Raw genomic sequence first — 21,824 nt, 5'->3', positions numbered from 1 at the left:
CTCGTGACGCTCTCTTTGTTTACCTCCCTGTTAACCCCGTGACTGCCAGACAACGCTGAAGTTATTCTCCTTGTTTTTCTTTTCCTATTTCACCTGGCACTTTAATTCTCCATTCGGCATGGATATACCCGTGTTTTTCATGGCCATTCTTCAAGTGTGGTTTCTCCTGGAGTTTGTGACGGGGAGCAGAAACAACGACAAGCAGAACACGTACTCCAGAGAGACCCTACTGCAGCTCGGACTCCATCCTGTACACGCCTTCGACATGGACTTGCTACCTAAGGAATTACTGCGGAGTAACTCAACCAGCCAGGACAAGTCAACACACAAGAAAAATAAGGTAACCAGAAGGGGTAAGAGAAAGAGCGGAATCACGGCCAGGCTCAAACGGGAGACTTGTTAACAACGGCCACTTCCATCTATCGTCCTAGCTAATGTTAGATCCCTCCGGAATAAAACGGACGAGCTACAAGCTAACGTTAACCACATGCATGAGTACAGGACTGCCTCGGTTCTTGCTTTCACTGAGAAGTGGTTAAATAAGAACGGCGTTCACAATGCCCTGCACGTTGATGGCTTCGGCCCCCTTCTAAGACTTGATCGAGACAGTGAGCTCGCCGGTAAACAACATGGCGGCGGCGTGTGTCTGTATGTAAACACATGCTGGTGCTCAACGATCGTCGTGAGGGAGAAACTGTGCACCCAGGACATCGAGCTTCTGGCTGTCTCCCTTCGCCCTTTCTACCTACCCAGAGAGTTTCTTCAGCTCTTTGTCATCCTGGTTTACATCCACCCCAGAGCCAACGCAGTCACAGCCACTGAACACATCACAGACTCTTTAAACAAACTGGACCACATTTCACCGGACTCTCCCAAATTCATCTTGGGTGATTTCAACCAGTGCTCCCTGGACAAATCATTAAAAGGTTATCAACAGTATATCACATGCCACACACGCCTGGAGGAGACACTGGACAAGTGCTATGGTTCAGTACCCGACGCATACAGATCTCTCGCCTTCCCTCCTCTGGGCTCTGCTGATCACCATGCCACCTTGCTTGCTCCGGCTTACATCTCTGTCATGAGAAGGGTGAAGAAAGTTGTCAAGAACATCAAGCAGTGGACCAACGAAAGCATCACCACACTCCAAGGATGCTTTGAATCCACTGACTGGGACAACCTCCTGGCCCCCCTCTGATGACATACATACATCTCCTTCTGTGTGGACAACATCATCCCCTCCAAAACGGTCACTGTGTACCCCAACAACAAACCCTGGATCACCATAGAGCTCAAGGAGATCCTCAACAAGAAGAAAAGGATCTTCTTCACCAGCTCCGAAACGGAGAAAAAGGAGGTCAACAGAGAGGTCAAGCATGCCATAAAAACTGCCAAGCTGGAGTACAAGAACAAAGTGGAGCAGTGCTTCACGCAGGGTAACCTCCGCTCAGCCTGGCAGGGACTCAAGAACATGGCTGCTGTGAACACGGCTGCCAGCAACTCAAAAACCATCCAGGTTTCAGGCAGCAGCTCTTCATCTCTCCCCAACAACCTTAATTTTTTCTACACAAGGTTTGAACAGGACAACACCACCCAGCTGGAAGAAGCGATGTCCAAGCTCAAGCCCAGTGACTCAGCAGCTTTCACCTTCAGCGCAGAGGACGTGGTGAAAGCCCTCAGGAAGACAAGGGAGAACAGCTCACCTGGCCCAGACAACATCAGCGGCCGCGTCCTGAAGCACTGTGCTGAGCAGCTAGGGGGCGTGTTTCAGACCCTGTTTCAAAGATCCATGGACAACAGCATAGTCCCCCAGCAATGGAAACACTCAACAGTTATCCCCATCCCCAAGAAGAGCGCCGTCAAATGTCTGAATGACCTCCGGCCGGTGGCCCTCACCTCTCTTGTGATTAAGGCCATGGAGAGGATCATAAAACAACACATCATCAGGGAAACCCACTCCCAGATGGACCCGCTCCAAATTGCTTATCGAGCTGGCAGGGGCGTCGATGATGCAATAACATTCATAATAGACACTGTTCACAAACACCTGGAGCGCCCCAACACCTCAGCCAGACTCCTGTTTGCAGACTTCTCCTCTGCATTTAACACCATGCAGCCCCACATCCTGGCTGACAAACTCTCAGCCCTCTTTCATCTGGACCAACAGCTAATCCTGTGGATACTGGACTTCCTGACCAGCCGTTCACAGAGAGTCCTGGTCAACAGCACCTTCTCCGACCTCCAACACACCTCAATCGGCTCCCCTCAGGGCTGTGTGCGCTCACCTCTGCTCTTCATCCTCTACACTGATGACTGCAGAACCACACAGCCTAACTGTCATCTGGTGAAGTACGCTGACGACACCGTCCTCCTGTCTCTGCTCACAGGCCCATCTCTTCACCACGGACCAGCTCTTCAGGAGTTTGTGGAGTGGTGTGACAGCTCCTGCCTGGAGCTGAATGTCAACAAAACCAAAGACATGGTGGTGACCTCCAACAAGCAGAGGGAACTGGCTGCATCAGCAAACACCGTGATCCACGGGAAGCCTGTTGAAGCAGTTGAGGAGTACAGGTACCTGGGCACCATCTTCGACAGCCTGCGGAAATTCTCCTCCAACACAGAGGAGATTCTCAGGAAATGCCAGCAGCGGAAATACCTCCTTAGGAAGCTCAATTCCTTTGGAGTCAGCAAGAACATCCTCCTGAGCTTTTACTACTCCTTCCTCAAGAGCATCATCACGTTCTCCATCACATGCTGGTTCTACTCCACCAGCATTCAGAACAGAAACCGCCTGCAGAGCATAGCCACGGTCTGCTCTAAGATCATTGGACTTCCTGTTAGAACTCTGTCGACCATCCATGAGCAGCAGACACTCAGGTTAGCTGGTCGGATCATGCAGGAACCCTCTCATGCTCTCTTCTCAGCGTTTGAGTGGCTCCCCTGAGGACGCCGTCTTCGCTGTCCCTGCTGCAGGACACAGTGGAGACGAGCAACCTTCATCCCCAGGGCTGTCCAGCTCCTCAACTCCTGACCCCTCTGACCACCCCCCCCCCCACTCCAGACACCCTCCCTGGACACCTAACCCCCCTCTCCACCCCGGACATCCCTCCCATCACCCCTCCTCCTCCCCTCTCCAGACACCCTCCCTGGACACCATCACCATCACCCCCCCTTCCCTACCCTGACACCTTCCCTGGACACCTTCACCCCCTGGACACCACCACCCCCCCCTGGACACCCCCTGGACACTTACCGGACACGTGAACTGGCTAACTACCTCCACTCCTGTCCTCAAAGCTGTGAACTACTGGTTTGATGCACTACTCCACTTTATTCTGTTCATTCTGTTTATAATGTTACTGGTTTGTTGCACTACTCCACTTATTTATTCTGTTTACTAAGTTACTCCGGTCTGTTGCACTACTCCACTTACTTATTTATTCTGTTATTATGTTCACACCGGACTTGTTCTGCTACTATGTTCTTACTGGTCTACTTGATTCTGTTAGTTATTTTAATTTATGGTATTAATGCACTACTCCACTTTATTCTGTCTATCAGGTCTTATATTGTATCCATCATAGCACTATGGTCACTTTATTTTTCAGTATTCATCTGGTTACACAGAGCTAGCATATACTTAGACTGCTGTTTTCCTGCCATGCACCACTATCACTTTATTATTTAGTATCTGCACATAGCTTATAGTTATATATTATATTTATACTCTATTACTGCACTATAGTTCTGTTTACGTCTGCTCATTACACATATGTATCATGTCTGACCACATCTGAATCCGATCACTGTCCACTTATATCTTTTCTGCACTACAGTTCTGTTTATACCTGTTTCAACAGTCTACTGCATGTTTACATCATAAACACCCGTTCACATGTCTGCTTACATCTGATACACGCATGTCTTTCTACATCTCATGCCGACGATGTTCTCCGTATCTAACTCTGTGACTGGATTCTAACCTGTACTAACACACTAACATCCTGACACTTATTCTACCTGTACTAACACACTAACATCCTGACACTTATTCTTCTTTTACACTTTATTCTTGTTGATAGGTTAAAATGTTTTAGTATAGTTGCACTGTCATTATTTGCTGCTCTGTGTGCCCTGAATTGCCCCCCGGGGACAAATAAAGTTTTTTTGAATTTGAATTGAATTTGAATTTGGACAGCTTCCCTGACCACCGGTGTCCCCCACGGTGTTCGAGGGTTACCGCCCCTTGAGGCACCTCAGACCTTGAGGCCACAGCTCACCACTGCAGCTTCAGCAATGGAAGCTTTGAACATTTCCCATCCCGGTTCAATGCCCCCAACCTCCACAGGGATGCCAGAAAAGCTCCACCGGAGGTGTGAGTTGAAGATCTCTCGGACAGGGGCCTCCTCCAGACATTCCCAGTTCACCCGCACTACTCGTTTGGGTTTACCTGGTCTGTCCAGAATCTTCCCCCATCCTCTGACCCAACTCATCACCAGATGGTGATCAGTTGAAAGCTCTGCTCCTCTCTTCACTCGAGTGTCCAAAACATACAGCCTCAGATCAGATGATACGATCACAAAATCGATCATCGACCTTTGGCCTAGGGTGCTCTGGTACCACGTACACTTATGAGCATCCTTATGTTCAAACATGGTGTTAGTTATAGACAATCTGTGACTAGCACAGAAGTCTAATAACTGACAATCACTCGGATTTAGATCAGGGAGGCCGTTCCTCCCAATCACGCCTCTCCAGGTGTCTCCATCATTGCCCACGTGGGCGTTGAAGTCTCCCAGAAGAACTATTGAGTCCCCTACTGGAGCCCCATGCAGGACTCCATTCAGGGTCTCCACGAAGGCCGAATACTCTGAACTGCTGTTCGGTGCATATGCACAAACAACAGTCAGAGTTTTCCCCCCTAACCACCCGCAGGTGTAAGGAGGCAACCTCTCGTCCACCGGGGTGAACTCCAACACCGCAACGCTCAGCCGGGGGTTTGTGAGTATCCCCACACCCGCCTGTGCCTCACACCCTGGGCAACTCCAGAGAAGAATAGGGTCCAACCCCTATCCAGGAGTACGGTTCCAGAACCGAGACTGTGTGTGGAGGTAAGCCCCACCAGATCTAACTGGTAGCGCTCCACTTCCCGCACAAGCTCCGGCTCCTTCCCCGACAGAGAGGTGACATTCCACGTCCCCGGAGCCAGCTTCTGCTGCCCGTGTCTGGTCCGTCGAGGCCCCTCACCTTTACTGCCATCCGTGCAGCAGCGCACCCAACCCTGATGTAACCTATATTAAGAATAATATTATTAATATTAATTTATTATTGTTTTGTTTTAGATGATTTAAAAGAAATATATATATTTTTTTCTTTTTATTTGAGTAATTTTTCAATTATATGTTTTTTTATTGCTCGTAATTTGTTGACTATTTGTTGGTTTCATTTATCTTTTTTATTTGTTTACTTTACCAGGACGCTTTGTTTGTTTGCCTTTTCTATGTTGTTGGTATTTTCATTGTTATTTCCATTGTTGCCATATGTTTAAACGGTTGGATTTTGTTGTATCAATAGAGATATGTTTTTAAAAAAAAGAAAAGAAGGTTGAACAGGGATATCTATTGACACTACAGTGACAAAGAAACATTGACTAATGGATTGCAGTTGGGTGTTAACTAAATAAATTAGAGAAAGTGAGATGATTGGCTGTTTGTATTACTGTTATTTTTTATTCTAAATGCCTGCCACACCAGGTCAGACACAGCTGTAAGTCATTCTAGTCATTAATGAGATTAAGTTGGTTAATAACTGATTCTGTACAGGTTCAAGAACCATTCTTATGCATTTTCTGAGTCGTTCACCTTTATTTTAGGCACTAAAAAATTGTCTGGTAAAAAATCACTGTGGCAGTTGGATTTCAAAATCCCAAAAGGTTAACTTCAGGCCCTGTTCCTACCTGTTTTCTTTCAATATGTGCTCCATATCCAGATGTGCTACTTAGCGGTAGCATTATTTCATAGGAGGTTTGTTCAAATTAAAGTACACTTCCCCTGAAAGCTAAAATATAATAGTGTATCAAAATATGCCCCCCATAGTCTTACAGTTCACTTAGCCCTGTTTGTAATAATATATCAATAAATAAAGATGTCATAATTCAGACAGACACACAAAAACTAAGGTTGCATTAACTCGACAGAACACCGACCTGTGTGAATGCACAGAGAAATGAACAGAGAAAAGCCCTTGAAGCTATGTACGTAGTTCTAGGGGATCATCAAAAGTCGGGAGCTTGCAACAAATCCTAATTTCATGTTTTCAAACTATTTAGAAATACATTTGCATTTTGATGAATAATTGTTCTAAGTAATTTAGGACCTTAATACGTAGTAAAAGCAAGCAGTGATTTACTTAGATATTGCACATTATGGCTTCGCCCATTATACCTGATGTTTTTATTTTTACTTTATTGGCTTATCATTGTTAGTTTTGTGTCTCCATACTGACTTGACTTTACTTATGCTTAGTCTCAGCTGATTGTGTCTGTCTCACCTGTCCATCAGGGCTGGCCTACTGTCGACACCTGTCCACTGTGCGGACTCACCTGTCAGCTTTGGTCAACCACAACATCGTCCCTCCAGACAGACCCTGCGAGGCGTCCGGGGGGCTCAGCAAGGAAGTGTGGAGCAAGTACCAGAAAGACTGCAAGGTGGGTACAGAGCTGAGAGGTAACAAACACTGAGGCTGAAAGACAATTGAAATATAGCAGTGTAGGTACTTTAGGATTAATTGGATCAAAAGTGTGACTATCAAATGAAATATTTGAAAAAGAAAATTAATAAAGAAAAATGACTAAAAATGAATAACTTTAATTTATTAAAAACTTCACACGGAGAACTGTGTGTGTGTGTGTGTGTGTGTGTGTGTGTGTGTGTGTGTGTGTGTGTGTGTGTGTGTGTGTGTGTGTGTGTGTGTGTGTGTGTGTGTGTGTGTGTGTGTGTGTGTGTGTGTGTGTGTGTGTGTGTGTGTGTGTGTGTGTGTGTGTGAGAGAGAGGGAGGAAGGGTGTGGGCTTGGACCCCTGCAGAAAAGGTGGGAACATTAAGTTACACAAAAGCCAGCAGGCTGAAGATCTCAGGATTTCTTATTCAGGTTATACCAAAGTCACAGTTCTATGCTTAGCCGTTCATACAGTCTTATAACATGTAGTAATGCCCAGTTGGTGATTAGTTACCAGTCCATGAGATGGGAAATGCCAGTGGCTGGTCCTTGTGAAGGAAGCTGGTTGAAGAAAGGTTCTGGTCTTGGTCGTTGCTCTTAGACAAAAGAGGACTCGTTCTTTGTTCTGCTCAGTTGAGTTGGTAACCGGCTGGTTAACCTGGCTGGTGATCCTACTCCATACAGGCCATGTTCAGGTCCTAGGGACAGCGGGCAGCTGGTCCCTGGATCCAGCAGTAGAGCGTCGAGTTGAGTGTGGAGATTCGAGAGAGAGTCCAAGGAAGAGAGAGAGAAAGAGAAGGTGTCCTACAGTTGTATAGGCACGGATGATGTCATCACCAGAGGTTAGGTCAGCTAATGGACTGACAGTTTGATGGTCCCTTGGAGAGTTCACACCTGGGTGTGACCTGTTGTGGGGGAAGGTTGCATGGCAGGCCTTTGTCTGTGACCATGCCCTCAGGGACAAAGGCTGCCAGGCTTTTGGGCCTAGTCTTTCCCTTTGTTTGATCAGGCTGAGGCCTTCTCATAATCAAACAGAAAATTCACGTTAATCCAGAAATGAACAATCATCTTTGGGATGCCGGTTGCACCTACAGCAGCGTCATCGACCTCTGCCAGCAAGCAGCAGGAATAACAACGACATAATAGGAATCGTCTTCTTCTTCCTGTACCATCTGAAGCCCCTCCTTTACCTGCAAGCCACTGCATTTAAAAGTCACAAACCACAGCAAATTGCCAAGTCATCATGGAGGCATTGGTATTTATCACTGTCATTTTGTGACAGTGCTATGTGGGGGATATGCAAGTCTTATTTACAGAGATTTTATTTTTAAACTGAGATGATACAACCTGTGAGGAATGTTTCCTAAAACTGTTATAAGAAGCCAAGATTTATGTCCTGCTGTAAATGTTGAGACAGACACCCTATTTATCATGTTGGCATCATGAGATGCCCCTGGTATTATAACATGACCTCTTATTTCTAAACCCCACACAGAAGCTATCAGACCTAATGGCTTTGTATATACAGTAGATGGTACTGTACCGCAGAACTCAATTGACAGTGCTATATAAATTTAAATTTCTCTGCTGTTAACCATTTTCACAACCCCTCAGATTTATCTTCCAACTCATTGTGGAAACCACTGTGGCCTACTTGCCAACCTTGAGACCTCAAAAATATTGTGGGACATTTAAGCAGCAAAACTAAAATTTAACAGCGGAAAACAAACTAAACTTTTAGCTTCTGAAATAATCAATGAAGTTACTGTTCCTTATGCGTAATGTGCTCAGCATCTCTCTTAGTGGCGACACACTTTAAAGAAAAATTCTCTGCTTTAATGATGGATTATTTCAGCCACCCACGACCCATCCGCTATACCCACGGATTAGCATGCATCACTACTGTGTGCAATGCCTGAAACAGGTAGTGATAACGAAAAGGAAAAAAGTTATGAAAATGCATCATAAACTGGGAGGAAAAACGTGAGAATTGTGACCCATGGAGAAAACAAGGAGAGGGCAATGAAAAACAGGAGTCTCCCGGGATTATTTGGAGGGTTGGCAAGTATGCAGTAATATGTTAGAACAGAATTTCATCAGAATTCACTTTAATTTAAAGTGTCAAATCATAACAATTTATTTCAGGACAATTTTCATTTAGATTAGGTCCATACCACACTATATGATTGACAGAGACCCAACTGTTCTCCTATGAGCACAGTTAAACAAGAAATCTGGTGATATTCAACATTTTACTTTTTGTCAACAAATCCCATAAAACGAGCAAAACCAACAGGGTTACTGACAAACAGGTGTTGTGTGTATCAAAGCCTGATATTGTCACAGTTTGCTCGGCTCCTCCCCTGCTCTGCTGCTCAGCCACACCCCTGATCAGTCTACAGCTTTCACCTGCTGCTCTCACCTGTATTCTACTCTACTATTCTACAAATGCAGTGCAATAGAAACTAAATGTAGCACGAAATGGAAATAACTTTCCACTACTGACTGTCTGTCTTGGAGCACTGAGGAGCCTCATAGAGCTGTGACCACTCACATGACTCTGTTATTCTTCCCTGTTGTTGCTTTGAACAAGAATGTGAAAAGCTGATTGTTGCAAATTCACACTGCTAATTGTGGTTAAACTTAATAAAACGTTTTAATAACTTTGTAATTGAGCTTCAGTTACCTCTTAGTTAAATGTGTATCAATAAATTTGCCCTCATATATATATAGTGTATCCTCCTGTATTGTTGTGTATTAATTGTAAGTCAGGGATCATTTACTGCTCCTGCGGTCTCCACCCCTCACTCTAATGCAAATTTAATGAGTTTCAGTGGAATGAAGTCTCATTACAGAGTGCAGTGTGATACCATCATAGCTATTAAGGCAGCCACTGTAGTCATTCATCAACTCCAAAAAAGCAAAAACTACAAACAATACTAATTTACACTCTAATCATGTCTGTGTGTCCTTTATCTTCTGCACTCATCTACGTCTTCATTTGACTGAGTTGCAATCGCTCTTTCTCTCCTATTAATGATGCACTTCCTTTTCCTCTTGTTCCTATTATCTTTTGTGTGTTTGTGTGTGTGTGTGAGTGTGTGTGCGCGCGTGTGTGTGTATGTGCGTGTTTGTAGAACTATAAGGAGCTGGAGCTGCTAAGGCTGGTTTATTATGGAGGAGTGCAGCATGACATTAGGAAGGAGGTCTGGCCTTTCCTGTTGGGACACTACAAGTTTGGCATGGGCAAAAAGGACATGAGCCAGGTACACCATACACAAACACACACACACACACACACACACACACACACACACACACACACACACACACACACACACACACAGAGTCTTAATGTGTGTCTTAATTTAAAAAGCAATGTGTGTTTACCTGTGAAGATTGATGCAAAGATCAGTGAGCGCTACCAGCAGGTGATGCGGGAGTGGAAGGCCTGTGAGGTGATTGTCAAGCAGAGAGAGAAGGAGATGCAGTCGGCCATCTTTGCCAAGCTCTCGTCAGGCAGCAGCATCGACAGTCACGTCTTGCGACTCGTTCACAGAGACTCCACACTGAGCAACGAGGTGAAGAGGCCCAACACAATATGGCATTCAGCCAACACATACCTGACTCCTTTTAGGACATAGCAATATGGAGAGTACCTGTTACAGTAGTGTCTTCATTGTGGCTGAAGCTCAGACTAATATAATTGCTGTAGTTAACATTATCCAGGTATGTATGATATTCATTGTATAATAGTGAATTTCTACAAATGTGCACATTTCACAGTTTATCACAGAGACAAAACCTGTCCACAGACAGAGAGACAGAGACAGACAGACAGCTGCGATTACATGGAGAGTGTCCAAGTCCCTAGGCCATCAGGACATCCAGGCTATTCTTATTTAAATCTGTCTCTTGCATGTCCCCCAGATTCATGGAAGTGCAAAGCTAAATTCTAAACTAAATATTCCTAAATGACACAATGTCCCTTAATTTGGAAACAACTACTACTTTTAGCACATGGGAGATACTTTGTACTATGGCTGATATTGCCAAGGCCAAAACCTTCAATCATATACAGATATAGGCCATTTTCATATCAGTTGTGATATTTTAGGACATAGCATGTTTTCTGGTAATTCAACAAATGAATAGATTATATTGATGATATATGAAATAACCACATGATAAAGCCTATTGTTATAAGGCTGTGAATTTAATACTTAACAGATAAAAAAAAACCGGAGCATTTTCTCATTTCATTAAGAACTGTAGTGCAAAATATAAAGAATAATTCACATCAGATATGTGTATCACAATATCGATTTATGATTTCATCATGATAGGATTCCATTGAAAGACGATAAACTATTGATTTCACCTTGTGTGGTGTGTGTGCGCGTGCATTTGCAAGAGACATTAAGATTTACTGAGAAATCAGAATTCATGATTTCAATGGTGAAATCATAATGATCCACATGATGTAATTTATGATCCTACACCCTGCATCCATGCCCTCGCTCTCCATCACTTCTAAAGGTCCGTTCTTCTTCAGGTATTTATGTCAGTGGATGAGCCGGATGCAGGGAGCCAGGAGACCCCCAGTGGAGAGGACAGTGCCCCTACCATGACCACCCTGGTTCCCCCTGCAGCCCTCCCCCCAGGGGAGCGACCTCTGATGGAGTTTGACTCCCCTGACTCGGGTCTCCCCTCCTCCAGGAACTACTCAGTGACCTCTGCTCATTCCCAGATCCTGTCAAGCATAGATGACGGGAGCACGGAGGAGGAAGGAGGGGGCGGGGAGGAGGGCAGGACTTCAGGCGTGCTAGGGGGGTGTCAGGACTCTCTGACTGAGGACAGGCTGTGTAGTCAGCTGGACAAACTGGTGACCAATGGAGCAGCTGCAGAGGCGATATCACCTTCACTCTCCTCATATACAGTACGTACAGTATATGGATATTTATGTTTGTATATTTGTTTATTGAATCTGAATGAGAAAGACTGCAACAAGTGGGAAAAATCATGACTTAAAGGCTAAACATATGAATCTTTGATTTACAATGAGTCATACGCTAACGTTGACAACAATGTCTCCTTTGAGCAGATCGAGCTGTTGGACATAGTCGCCCTCAACCTCCACAGGATAGACAAAGATGTGCAGCGCTGCGACCGCAACTATTATTACTTCACCACAGCCAACCTGGAGAAGTTACGTAACATCATGTGCAGGTATTTAGATCCTTCAATTAACGCTGTTATGTACAATATTTTTGTATGGACAATGGATCAAAATGACTGTGTAATGTGAAAGTACACGTAACAAACCCACAGAGAATTAACACTTTCACTCAGCTCTATGGAGCTTCCTGGTGTCTTTTAGCTCATTGTTTTGATTGACTGTTGTGATTTATTCTCACCGCTCTCATCGTATTAATACCTGTGATAAACCTGTACATTACCTCCTCAGCACCAAACAGGTGGAGAGAGTTAGCAGCTAGCTGGTGAACATAGTGGGACATGTGGCTAAAGAGCCAGACACCCTTCGGTATTTCCCTTTAGGAGTTGGTGTAAAAGAGAGTGAATAAAGTAGAGGATAAGAACACACATGTACCTAACATGCAGTGAGTTGCTCTCTTTTGTCATGACGTGTCTCCTTGTTGCAGCTATGTGTGGGAGCATTTAGAGATGGGCTACATTCAGGGCATGTGTGACCTGCTCGCTCCACTAATGGTAATCCTGGATGATGGTGAGAAGAAAGAATCATCATATATCTCCTTATTGTAATTATTATTGTACAAGGTACAGATGAACAACAACCTCAGTAATGTTAGCCTGGTTTAATAACAGACATAATAAATAAACACTTGCATTACAGATGTAACAGCCATGTCGGGTTTTATGCATGAAAATAAAGTTAAATTATACAACAATCAAACATCATAAAAAGTATATAAGTCAGCTCAGTTAACATGATGTTTCCCATTTCAGATTAAATGTGAATGTGAGAGAGGTTAATTGCTACCTTGCTACATGACCCCTTGTTCTTCCTGTGTGTGTGTGTGTGTCAGAGTGCCTCGCGTACAGCTGTTTCACTCAGCTCATGAAGAGGATGAGTCAGAACTTCCCTAATTGTGGAGCTATGGACACACACTTTGCCAACATGAGGTCACTGATTCAGGTGATGGACAACTCTTGCTGTGTGTGTGTGTCTGTGTGTGTGTGTGCACGCCAACTGACGCTCTCTCTGATGTCAGATCCTGGACTCAGAACTGTTTGAACTGATGCAGCAGAATGGAGATTACACTCACTTCTACTTCTGTTACCGCTGGTTCCTGCTGGACTTTAAGAGAGGTAACCAACACATCCTTTACTGTCACAGACCTGTATTCTCCAAATTCACACAGTAAGCAGTGTGTAGATGTTAACCTGCCTGCTGAACCACACACACTCCTGGTGGTTGGTGAGGCATCGGCACACTGAGGGTCACAACTGCAAATAAACTGCAGTTGTAGTTGCCAGTTTATTTGCAGCAGTGGTGGGTAAAGTACTGAAAATCTTTACTTCACTAGTTATAATGAAGGTATTTTGACAAATGTAACAAAGTAAAAACTAGATTACTGGCTCAAAAAATACTCCAAAAACAACCTTTGTGTGCTCATATTTGTTGTAACTCATTACTACCTATCCCTGCAGTGCTGTCTCAGATTAATAATACAAAAAATAATTAACATGAATTATGATGTATTATTATTATTATTATTTCATTTATTTCACAAAGACTGATCAGAACTAGTTCAGAGGAGCATGACTCGGAGTCTCTCACATAAGCTGACAATGGGGGTGGCCAGTGGCACAGTGGTTAGAGCAGTCGCCCCATGTGAAGAGGCTGAAGGTCCTCGAGGCACTACTGAATGTCTCCCCCTCTCTCTCTCACCCCATTTCCTGTCTGTCCTATATAATAAAGGCTTCAAAAGAATAAATCTTTAAAAAAAAAAAATTAGAATACTATGTAGTCATTTATATATATACTTTATGCTGTCAATGAAGATGTGTGTGTGTGTGTGTCCAGAGCTCCTGTACGAGGATGTCTTTGCGGTGTGGGAGGTGATCTGGGTGGCTCCCAGGATTTCCTCGCAGCACTTTGTCCTCTTTCTGGCCTTGGCCCTGGTCACAGTTTACCGTGAGATCATCATGGACAACAACATGGACTTCACTGACATTATTAAGTTCTTCAATGGTAAGAGACACACACAATATAGTGTGAACTGTATTTACATTTTCCCCACTATCCTGTCACGGCTGCCATCAGTTGACAACAGATATTTAAAGTTTGTTGTTCCCAGTTATATTGTGTTGTAAACTGTGTAGATGTAACAGAACTACTGTGTTCCAATGAATTGAATAGCTGTTGCATGAATGTACATGATTACGTCAACACAAAAATGTATACATGTATACTTATTCTGTAGCTGCCTCTCTAACAGTATGTCTGATCCACAGAAATGGCTGAGCGTCATGATGTCCAACATATCTTGAAGATAGCACGTGAGCTGGTGCACAAGGTCCAGTCTCTGATGGACAACAAGTGACTCTAGAGGAGGAGGAAAGGGAAGAGGAGGAGGAGGGGGAGGGGGAGAAGGAGGAGGAGATAACAGAGAGGGGGATGATGCAGAGGGAGAGTTTCCGACTACAGGACACTTAGCTCTTCCTCTCATCGCTCAGTGTTTGCAGGCCTTCCCTTATCCAGAGCAGGTGCAGGGAGTCCGATTCTCCTCCCTGCCCAGATCAAGGCCCTGGGAGTGGGGCAGGAGCGCTTCTGGAGCAGCTGGGCTCTGGAACTCCATCTGTTTACATTCACCTTCACATGGAATGCCCATGGTGTCTATTCAGACATGTGGATTTGTCTGCATGCTTGTGAGTTTGATCACACTGTGAACTCTTGAGTCTCCCCAGTCCTACACAGTGTGTGCGTGCAAGAAAACACACACACACACACACACACACACACACACACACACACACACACACACACACACACACACACACACACACAAACATGGGCCCTATAAATACAGTTTTCAAGAGTGCCACCCTTTTTCTGACTTAGTGACCAAATGGACTGTGCCAACTACCTTTTCATGTTTTTTCTACAACAAGCATGTGTGTTTTCACCCCCCCCCCCCCCCCCCCCCACACACACACACCTTTCTTTTTGTCCAAGAGTTTATTATCACACAAATGTTGCCTTTATTAGTAACAGGTACCCAAGGTACTTAGTTGAACTTTGTGAGAGGATTTCCTTCATGGTGCCTGTGAAGGCCTCACCCGAGGTGGTGGGGGCTGGAGGCGCCACTCAACGGCAAGCTGAATTCGAAGTTTTGGATGAATTGCAGCCAACTTTCCTGAACATGTTAGTCAGTGGTCAATGCATGTTTGAATCCTTGTTCAAAGACAGAAGACAAAAGCACACAGGCCTTCCTTACTTTAATATAGAACTTGTGCATCTCAGGTAGCCGCAGCTGCCACTGGGGGTGCTGAGGTCGTGGCTTTGGTCATATTTCTGATGATGTGACCAGAGGAGGACCTGACTATCTATGATTAGACATACAAGTCCCCACACATCAGGTTTTTAAGGCTGGTCTTTTTTTAAAGTGCAAATAAATGATTATCCAACACCTTTTAAGACCATTATGCTTGGAAATACATATTCATGTTTAAACATAATTTTAAGTATGTTTCCTAATCTCAGAAAGTTTGTGGCTAGTCAAAGGTTTCTTAGATGTGTTGAGTTGCACTGGAGGGGAGTTTGGATTCTGACCTCAATTTTGTAAAACCCTCGTGTTAATTAAGATGTACAAGATATAAAGACACACACAGTTTCAAAGGACAGAGAGAATCACAGACTGAAGGACCCATGATAAAAGAAGAAACTGTCCAATAAATGAAGTATTATAGATCTGTGGCTGGTAGTAGACACAACTGTCTGAGATAAATTGGTTATAAGACAATTAAAAATGAAACAAGACTAATTCGACAATGGAAAGAAAATAAGCCATTGACTGTATTTACCTGTATCTAAAGATTATTCCTTTCACAATAAGCCTGGCATTCTTCTAGATGTTTTTGTTACTGTTAAGAAATCCTATGAAAATACCATATCTTTCCCACTCTCTGGTTCCTACCATAGACTGTACATAAAGATGGACAGTTTGACTGCTCCTGAAAGTGAAGCCAAAACATCAACATGCAATAGAGATCATAAACCCCCTCCATGTTCAGTAGAGTTTGGATTTAATTAGTAATTGATGCTATATAAACAGACGAAATGTCACGATTGACAGCTGTGATTGCTTCGTGATTGGTCGGGGCAGGTGTATGGACGGGACTTCGATACTGCAGCTTCACCACCTGATCGCTTCACATCATACGTAAACAGTCTGTGGTTCCAACTAAAGATGCTGAACATCATAATTTCAGTTTGTCTGCTGCATTCACTTGTTTTAATACATATTTTATCACACCACTTAAGTGTGGCATGGCATTTTAGCATGACAAGTTATTGGAAGAGACCACTACAAGTGAGAAGTTGATCCAGTTCAATTATTGTAAAAATGGCAATTTAAGGTGGAACTATACTGTATCTCCAAAAGCGTGTGGAAGTGTTAATGAGGTTTGTAGAAATCTTCGGGCACGCTCACACATATTAAACATCTCTGGATCATGCAGGTATATTTCCCAGTAATCAACCTTAAGCAGGACTATGTAAAGTATGTGTGCTGGTATAATGAAGACCGGTGTATTTGGACAGCAGTGGAGCTCTGTGGTACAGATTAATTAAGATGTACAAGATATAAAGACACACACACACACACACACACAAAATACTTGTTAGTAGGATACAGTCATTATTGTTCAATGGGACTTGCTGATAATAGGAAAAATAAAGATACTACCAGCCTCTAAATGAATGATGTTTTTGTTGTGAAGTATAGAGACAAATCATAAAGATTTCTAGCTGTACTACTGTCAGGAAAAGTGGCTGCAGTTGTCCATGTGGGACCTGATTCTCCTCCTGCCTAAAGTCCAGAGTGGGCTGGTCTGTGGTGTGAATAGAAGCTGCTTTTAATGCCAAACTCTCTGCAGTTTGCAGTGAGTCAGTATTAGGGTTGAATTTGGCTTCACAGTAACAGCACAGAGTACATTCATGTCTGTATCTAAAGTGAGAATCGGGGACTTTTTTGATACTGTTTCAACCCCCATCGTCAGTGTGACCCTTAAAATGTCCAACATGGCTGCATATGATTGGTCATTCAGCACGGACCTGCACCTGTGATTCAAGTGCCATGAGTCTTCCCCAATCCTAAAGTGTACTGTAGTCATCCGGCTCTCTGTTTCGCCAGTTTGATCCCAGGAACCGCCGGTGGTGTGGATGTACCTCGCTACGGCCTCTCCCCCTGCAGCAGACTGCCGCCACGCCGGCGGAGGAGGGTTGCCGGGGAACTGAGGCCCGTACAGAACTTTTTCTTCCAATCTGGACATTGTGTACCGAAGCCTTGAAACAGCCCCCTCTGTGGCATGACAACAATGTGCAATTCCATACTGCATCTTGAAGACTGACTGTTTACTATGTGTGTACAATATTTTTTGAAAATGGTGATCTTGGATTCTTTAACCACTGTGCAATTTCTGTTGTTTGAAAAAAAATCCATCAAAGTCTATATTACTGTAAATACGAACCGAAAGCCCAATATTTCTATGAAGATGATCCGAACATATATATTGAGATCTATTTTTTATGTTGGTTTTAGCAGCACTAGTTGGACATGTATACTGTGCAGAGATGCAAAATATGTGCAACAATGTTCCACGTTGACTGTTAAGTGTTCTTTCTCAATGTTGTGCACTGACTTCCAAGATTTCAAATTTCTATTTATTTAGAGCCAATGATTGCATTGCTAAATATGTATTGATGTATCATTTGCCTTGAATGTAATGTATTATTAAATAAGAGGTTGTTCAGTAGTGGGCTACTTTATTTCCTTTTACTTTTGATGCTACATGTTCTATGACTTCTGTTTATAATTGTTCCTCTTAAAGACATGAACAGAATAGTTTAAAGCTGCTAGTTGATATTTTTATATTCACAATAGATGTGCGTGTAGTCTTGTATTGGTTCATTATCATTTGTCTCATAACAGCTGTTTTACACACAAAAAAAGCTCTAAAAGCACTACAACAGCAGGCTAGACAGACACAGTGAAGCACCTCAAGGGCCTCATATTTACCTCAGGAGTTGGTTTAGTCCAGAGAACATTGGTCTTAAGTCTACCACACAAACAACTCCAAATGAATGCTAATGTTGGATGTTGAATTAAGCAACTGCACTGCCCCAAGTGGCCAAAATAACAAACACAATGAATGCAGATGTGGCTGACATTTACCTCCGAGGAGAAGTGAGGGCGGGGGGGCTAGCTGTCACTCAAGAGGCCATGCCCCTAATTATTCATAAACTTTAACATCCAATAAAATAAAAAGTAAAAATTTGTACAAGGCTAGTGTTGTCATGGAGATATGACCTAAACATACAGACTAGAATGTTTTTTTTGTCCCAGGCGTTAAATAGGTTTAATGATGCTGTGAAAACGGCCTGTTTAACACGGGGTTCAATGAGAAATTGCTCTATTATGAAACCTGCCCCTCGTGGACACTCAGAGAACTGCCGTTTTTGGCACTTCCGTATTGGATCAACCAGGAAGTCGCTGTGGTGGGGGGTTGTCTTTGATAGGTTACAATCCATTTAGTATGTCCATGAAACAAAGAAAGTTATGTAACAACATTCAAATGTATTCACCAATGTGACTTAAACCAGCCATTATCAGGACTTACTGAAACATTTTTCATTCATTTAATTTTAATGTTCAGTTATATTCACTCTCTCTTTGTGTCTTTTGTTTTATAGAAGGATTAATCCCCATTCAACCAAATAGAACCAGTCTGACAACATGTTTTTTTTTTTGTTTTTTTTAAAACATTGTTTATCATGGTTGATACTGATCAGTACCCATTGGTCATTACATTGCACAATACAAAGGCATGAAAAAAGTAACATTAAAATAGGTATTGCATCTTTCAAAAGCTAATTTTCCATTCATAAATGCTTCTTGCGATTTCAGTTCACTGCAGTTTCTTACAACAGAATCACAGAGTTTGTTTCTAAATAGCCAGAAATCATTTCTAAGAATCGACGAGCGTGATGTGACACGAAAATTAACAATCAGCAAACATTCTGTGGTTGTGAGAAGTGTTAGTATTATTTCTTTGAACAGTACAACATCGAAGGCCAAGAGTTCTCCGTGGCAGCCCTGACTCTGGTGGGGAGACGGTCCTGCTGTGGTCAGGGGAACTTTAAAACATGCCCAGGCCCAACACAGACGGTGAGATGAGTGAGATGATGTCCACGATTTTCTGTTCCACTGCACCTCTGTTCCTGTTCAGGGACATGACAACGTTTCGTCTTAGTTTAAATAAGTGCCAAATCATGTACGTATGTATGCATGTATGTATGCATGTATATGTAGATTAAATATGACCGGGCCTAAACGGATATGGCAGCAAGTCAATATTAAATCCAAGAACATCCTGCAGAAAGGTAAGATCCCTGACAAATACTACACACAAGCGTACATTGCACCCAGAAGGTGCCTGCTCACACATTGTCTGTACTGTAGTAAAAAAAACAACAACCTGAAAAGCATGTCATGGGTGGTGGGTCACCACCAGCTGACCTCACCCCAGCAGAGGACAAAGCCCTAGAATTAAATAAAGGCAGGCCTGGGGATCCCGGGGGACAGAAACAAACCATGTCCCTCCCAAGATGCCAACCTCTTCTACAAGGTACATTCTTTGAACTCTACATGGGACCAGTGGCGGATCTAGGAAATTCTACATGGGGTGGCAAAAGCGGTGGCAAGAGGTCTTGGCAGGGTGGCATGGAAGGACGGTAAGCGGTTCCCCAAATGTAAATGGGTGACATGAGCAGCATGACCTGAGTGACATGATAGGTAATGCTACTGTACTGCAATTTATATGGAAAGAGAATAAAAAATACCATGTGGTCCAGGGGGAATTGCAATAGGCCTAATCTTCTTTTGCCTGGTGATCACTCCCTGCCTCTGTCCCACCTTCTGAATCTGCAGTTGCCTCCTCTTCATCCCTCACATCCTCTTCTCCTTCACTTGTTTCTTCACCCCCTTCTGTGGCCTTCTCCTGCTCTGACCCTCCTGGTCTCTCCAGTTCACTACCTTCTCCTGCTGTGCACTTTTCTTACTAAAAAAAACTGTCAATATCCCTACTTTCTGCTTTCCTTTTCATTGTTTTGCTCTCTTCAGCCACTCTTGCCTGCAGTCAGGAGGTGAAAAGGTTATACTTGTATAAGGTTTCACTGTAGGGCCATGTAGCTAATAAGCATAACAACTATAAAATCAGAAAAGATTCATTTAATTATGTTAACTAATGCTATTGTATTTGTTATTTTCCCTGTTTGACAGTAAAGGATGTCACCTGGTTTCATTTGTGCAGCGTCATTGCTGTGATATGTGACAGTAAGTGCTTTTATAGTACTGAGTAGCTCATCAAATCTAAATGATTGATCTCCTAGCTAGAGCTGTGTAGTGTGTTGTAACGTAGCGAAAGGCGACCCTCTGTAGACGATATGGATTCAGTATGAAGCTGTTCTTGTCTTTACTAAAACCAAAACTGATCAAAGGGCAACATGCTCTCACAAATTACGAGCGAGTGATTTCACGTCTGGCTAAATAACGCACACACTGTTATTGCTGATGCTGAATCCCCTTTAGCAAACATGACATTCCTCCCAAATGTAACTTTTAGTCAAAGTGGTTTGTCTAAAACCTCGGAGGCAGCTCAGTCGCTCCACTCTTTCCACCGCAGGAGACTCGCTGTGGGAGCCGGACTGTGAATGCCGCTCTGCACCTTTGATGCAGGGCCGTAGCTGAGTTGGTCAGGGGCTTAAGATTATATTTACAATTATTCACTTTTGGCAAATTTATTGTTTGTTTCAATGCTTTGAAAAGCTTGTGGACATAGTGGCGGTTTGTTTTTACACGTACAGTTTTAAGAACACAGAAGTTAGGGGGGCAGCTAACTTGTAGATCCGCCCCTGCATGGGACATAACCAATAATTCATATACAATCCATTTGGACTATCTGATGACTGCACCCATGTCAAAATGAAACCCCCCTCAGGTGCCCATGAGGGGAATTTTCTGAATAGGAAATCCTTCACTGCATAAATGTTCAGGTGAACATGATTTTGATACAGTTCCTATAGAAAAGCATTATACCCTTTTGAAATAGTAACTTTTTTTGTTTTACAGCCTTAAATGATAATACATAAAAAATATATATTTTTCCAGAGTGATTTACACATTTTGCCTAACAACATTCAAGTGATTTTGTTTTCTTCAAAATTTCTGAAAATAAGTTAAAAAATGAAAAACTGTAGTGATGAAGTGATGAGTCCCTTTAGCATAACCATTATAAACATTCTCAGGTATAACCAATCCCCTTCCAGATTACACACCAAGTTAATTGGCCTCCACCTGACATCAACTGTGGTGTTTTTGATTACTTCAGAATATAATCAGCTGTTCCTTGAGGATTCCACTCCTAGTAGTGCATGGTAACACAAAGAATTCACCATGGTTGGAAAGATGCTTTCAAAAGTGCTTTAACCATCCCTCTGAGTACCGTTTAGAGTATTGTCCCGAAGTGAAAGGCATATGGATCCACTCAGACCTCGCCTAGATTGGGCCGCCCCTCCAAACTGGATGACCGAGTCGGAAAAGATCGACCAGGAAAGCTACCAAGAGGCCCATGGTGACTTTGAAGGTTTCTACAGTACATCTGTGGATGGACTTGAAGAGTGCAGTCGATTACCACTCACCTTATATATGCTTCCCTTAGGAAATATTATAAGGAAGCACTCCATAAATTTTCATTGTTATGCTGATGATACACAATTATATTTGTCGATCAAACCAGAAGAAACCCATCAGTTAGATAAAATGTCAAATGTGCATTAAGGAAA

The 21,824-nt window shown here is 43.2% G+C and overlaps 2 protein-coding genes across 3 annotated transcripts in view; one reads left to right on the top strand and one right to left on the bottom strand.

The window, feature by feature from the left end:
* Positions 1–15,390, top strand: part of sgsm2 (small G protein signaling modulator 2) — a 230,214-nt gene extending 214,824 nt beyond the window's left edge. The window contains exons 14-23 of the mRNA XM_083914451.1: positions 6,561–6,706; positions 9,853–9,981; positions 10,114–10,296; positions 11,271–11,654; positions 11,820–11,944; positions 12,379–12,461; positions 12,784–12,893; positions 12,970–13,066; positions 13,785–13,952; positions 14,216–15,390. Of these exons, the coding sequence (XP_083770577.1) occupies positions 6,561–6,706; positions 9,853–9,981; positions 10,114–10,296; positions 11,271–11,654; positions 11,820–11,944; positions 12,379–12,461; positions 12,784–12,893; positions 12,970–13,066; positions 13,785–13,952; positions 14,216–14,304 (1,514 nt within the window). The 3' untranslated portion in view covers positions 14,305–15,390. The remainder of the gene's footprint in view (positions 1–6,560; positions 6,707–9,852; positions 9,982–10,113; positions 10,297–11,270; positions 11,655–11,819; positions 11,945–12,378; positions 12,462–12,783; positions 12,894–12,969; positions 13,067–13,784; positions 13,953–14,215) is intronic.
* A 3,450-nt stretch (positions 15,391–18,840) lies between these two features.
* The window catches only part of tpst1 (tyrosylprotein sulfotransferase 1), a 97,586-nt gene continuing 94,602 nt past the window's right edge, over positions 18,841–21,824 (bottom strand). For both annotated transcript variants that reach the window (XM_083913605.1, XM_083913606.1), the window contains one exon: positions 18,841–19,202. The gene's annotated coding sequence lies outside the window, so the exon portion shown is untranslated. The remainder of the gene's footprint in view (positions 19,203–21,824) is intronic.

The sequence above is a fragment of the Echiichthys vipera genome, assembly GCF_963691815.1.
Source record: "Echiichthys vipera genome assembly, chromosome: 5".
NCBI lineage: Eukaryota > Metazoa > Chordata > Actinopteri > Perciformes > Trachinidae > Echiichthys > Echiichthys vipera.
This window is presented reverse-complemented; position numbering and strand designations above follow the sequence as displayed.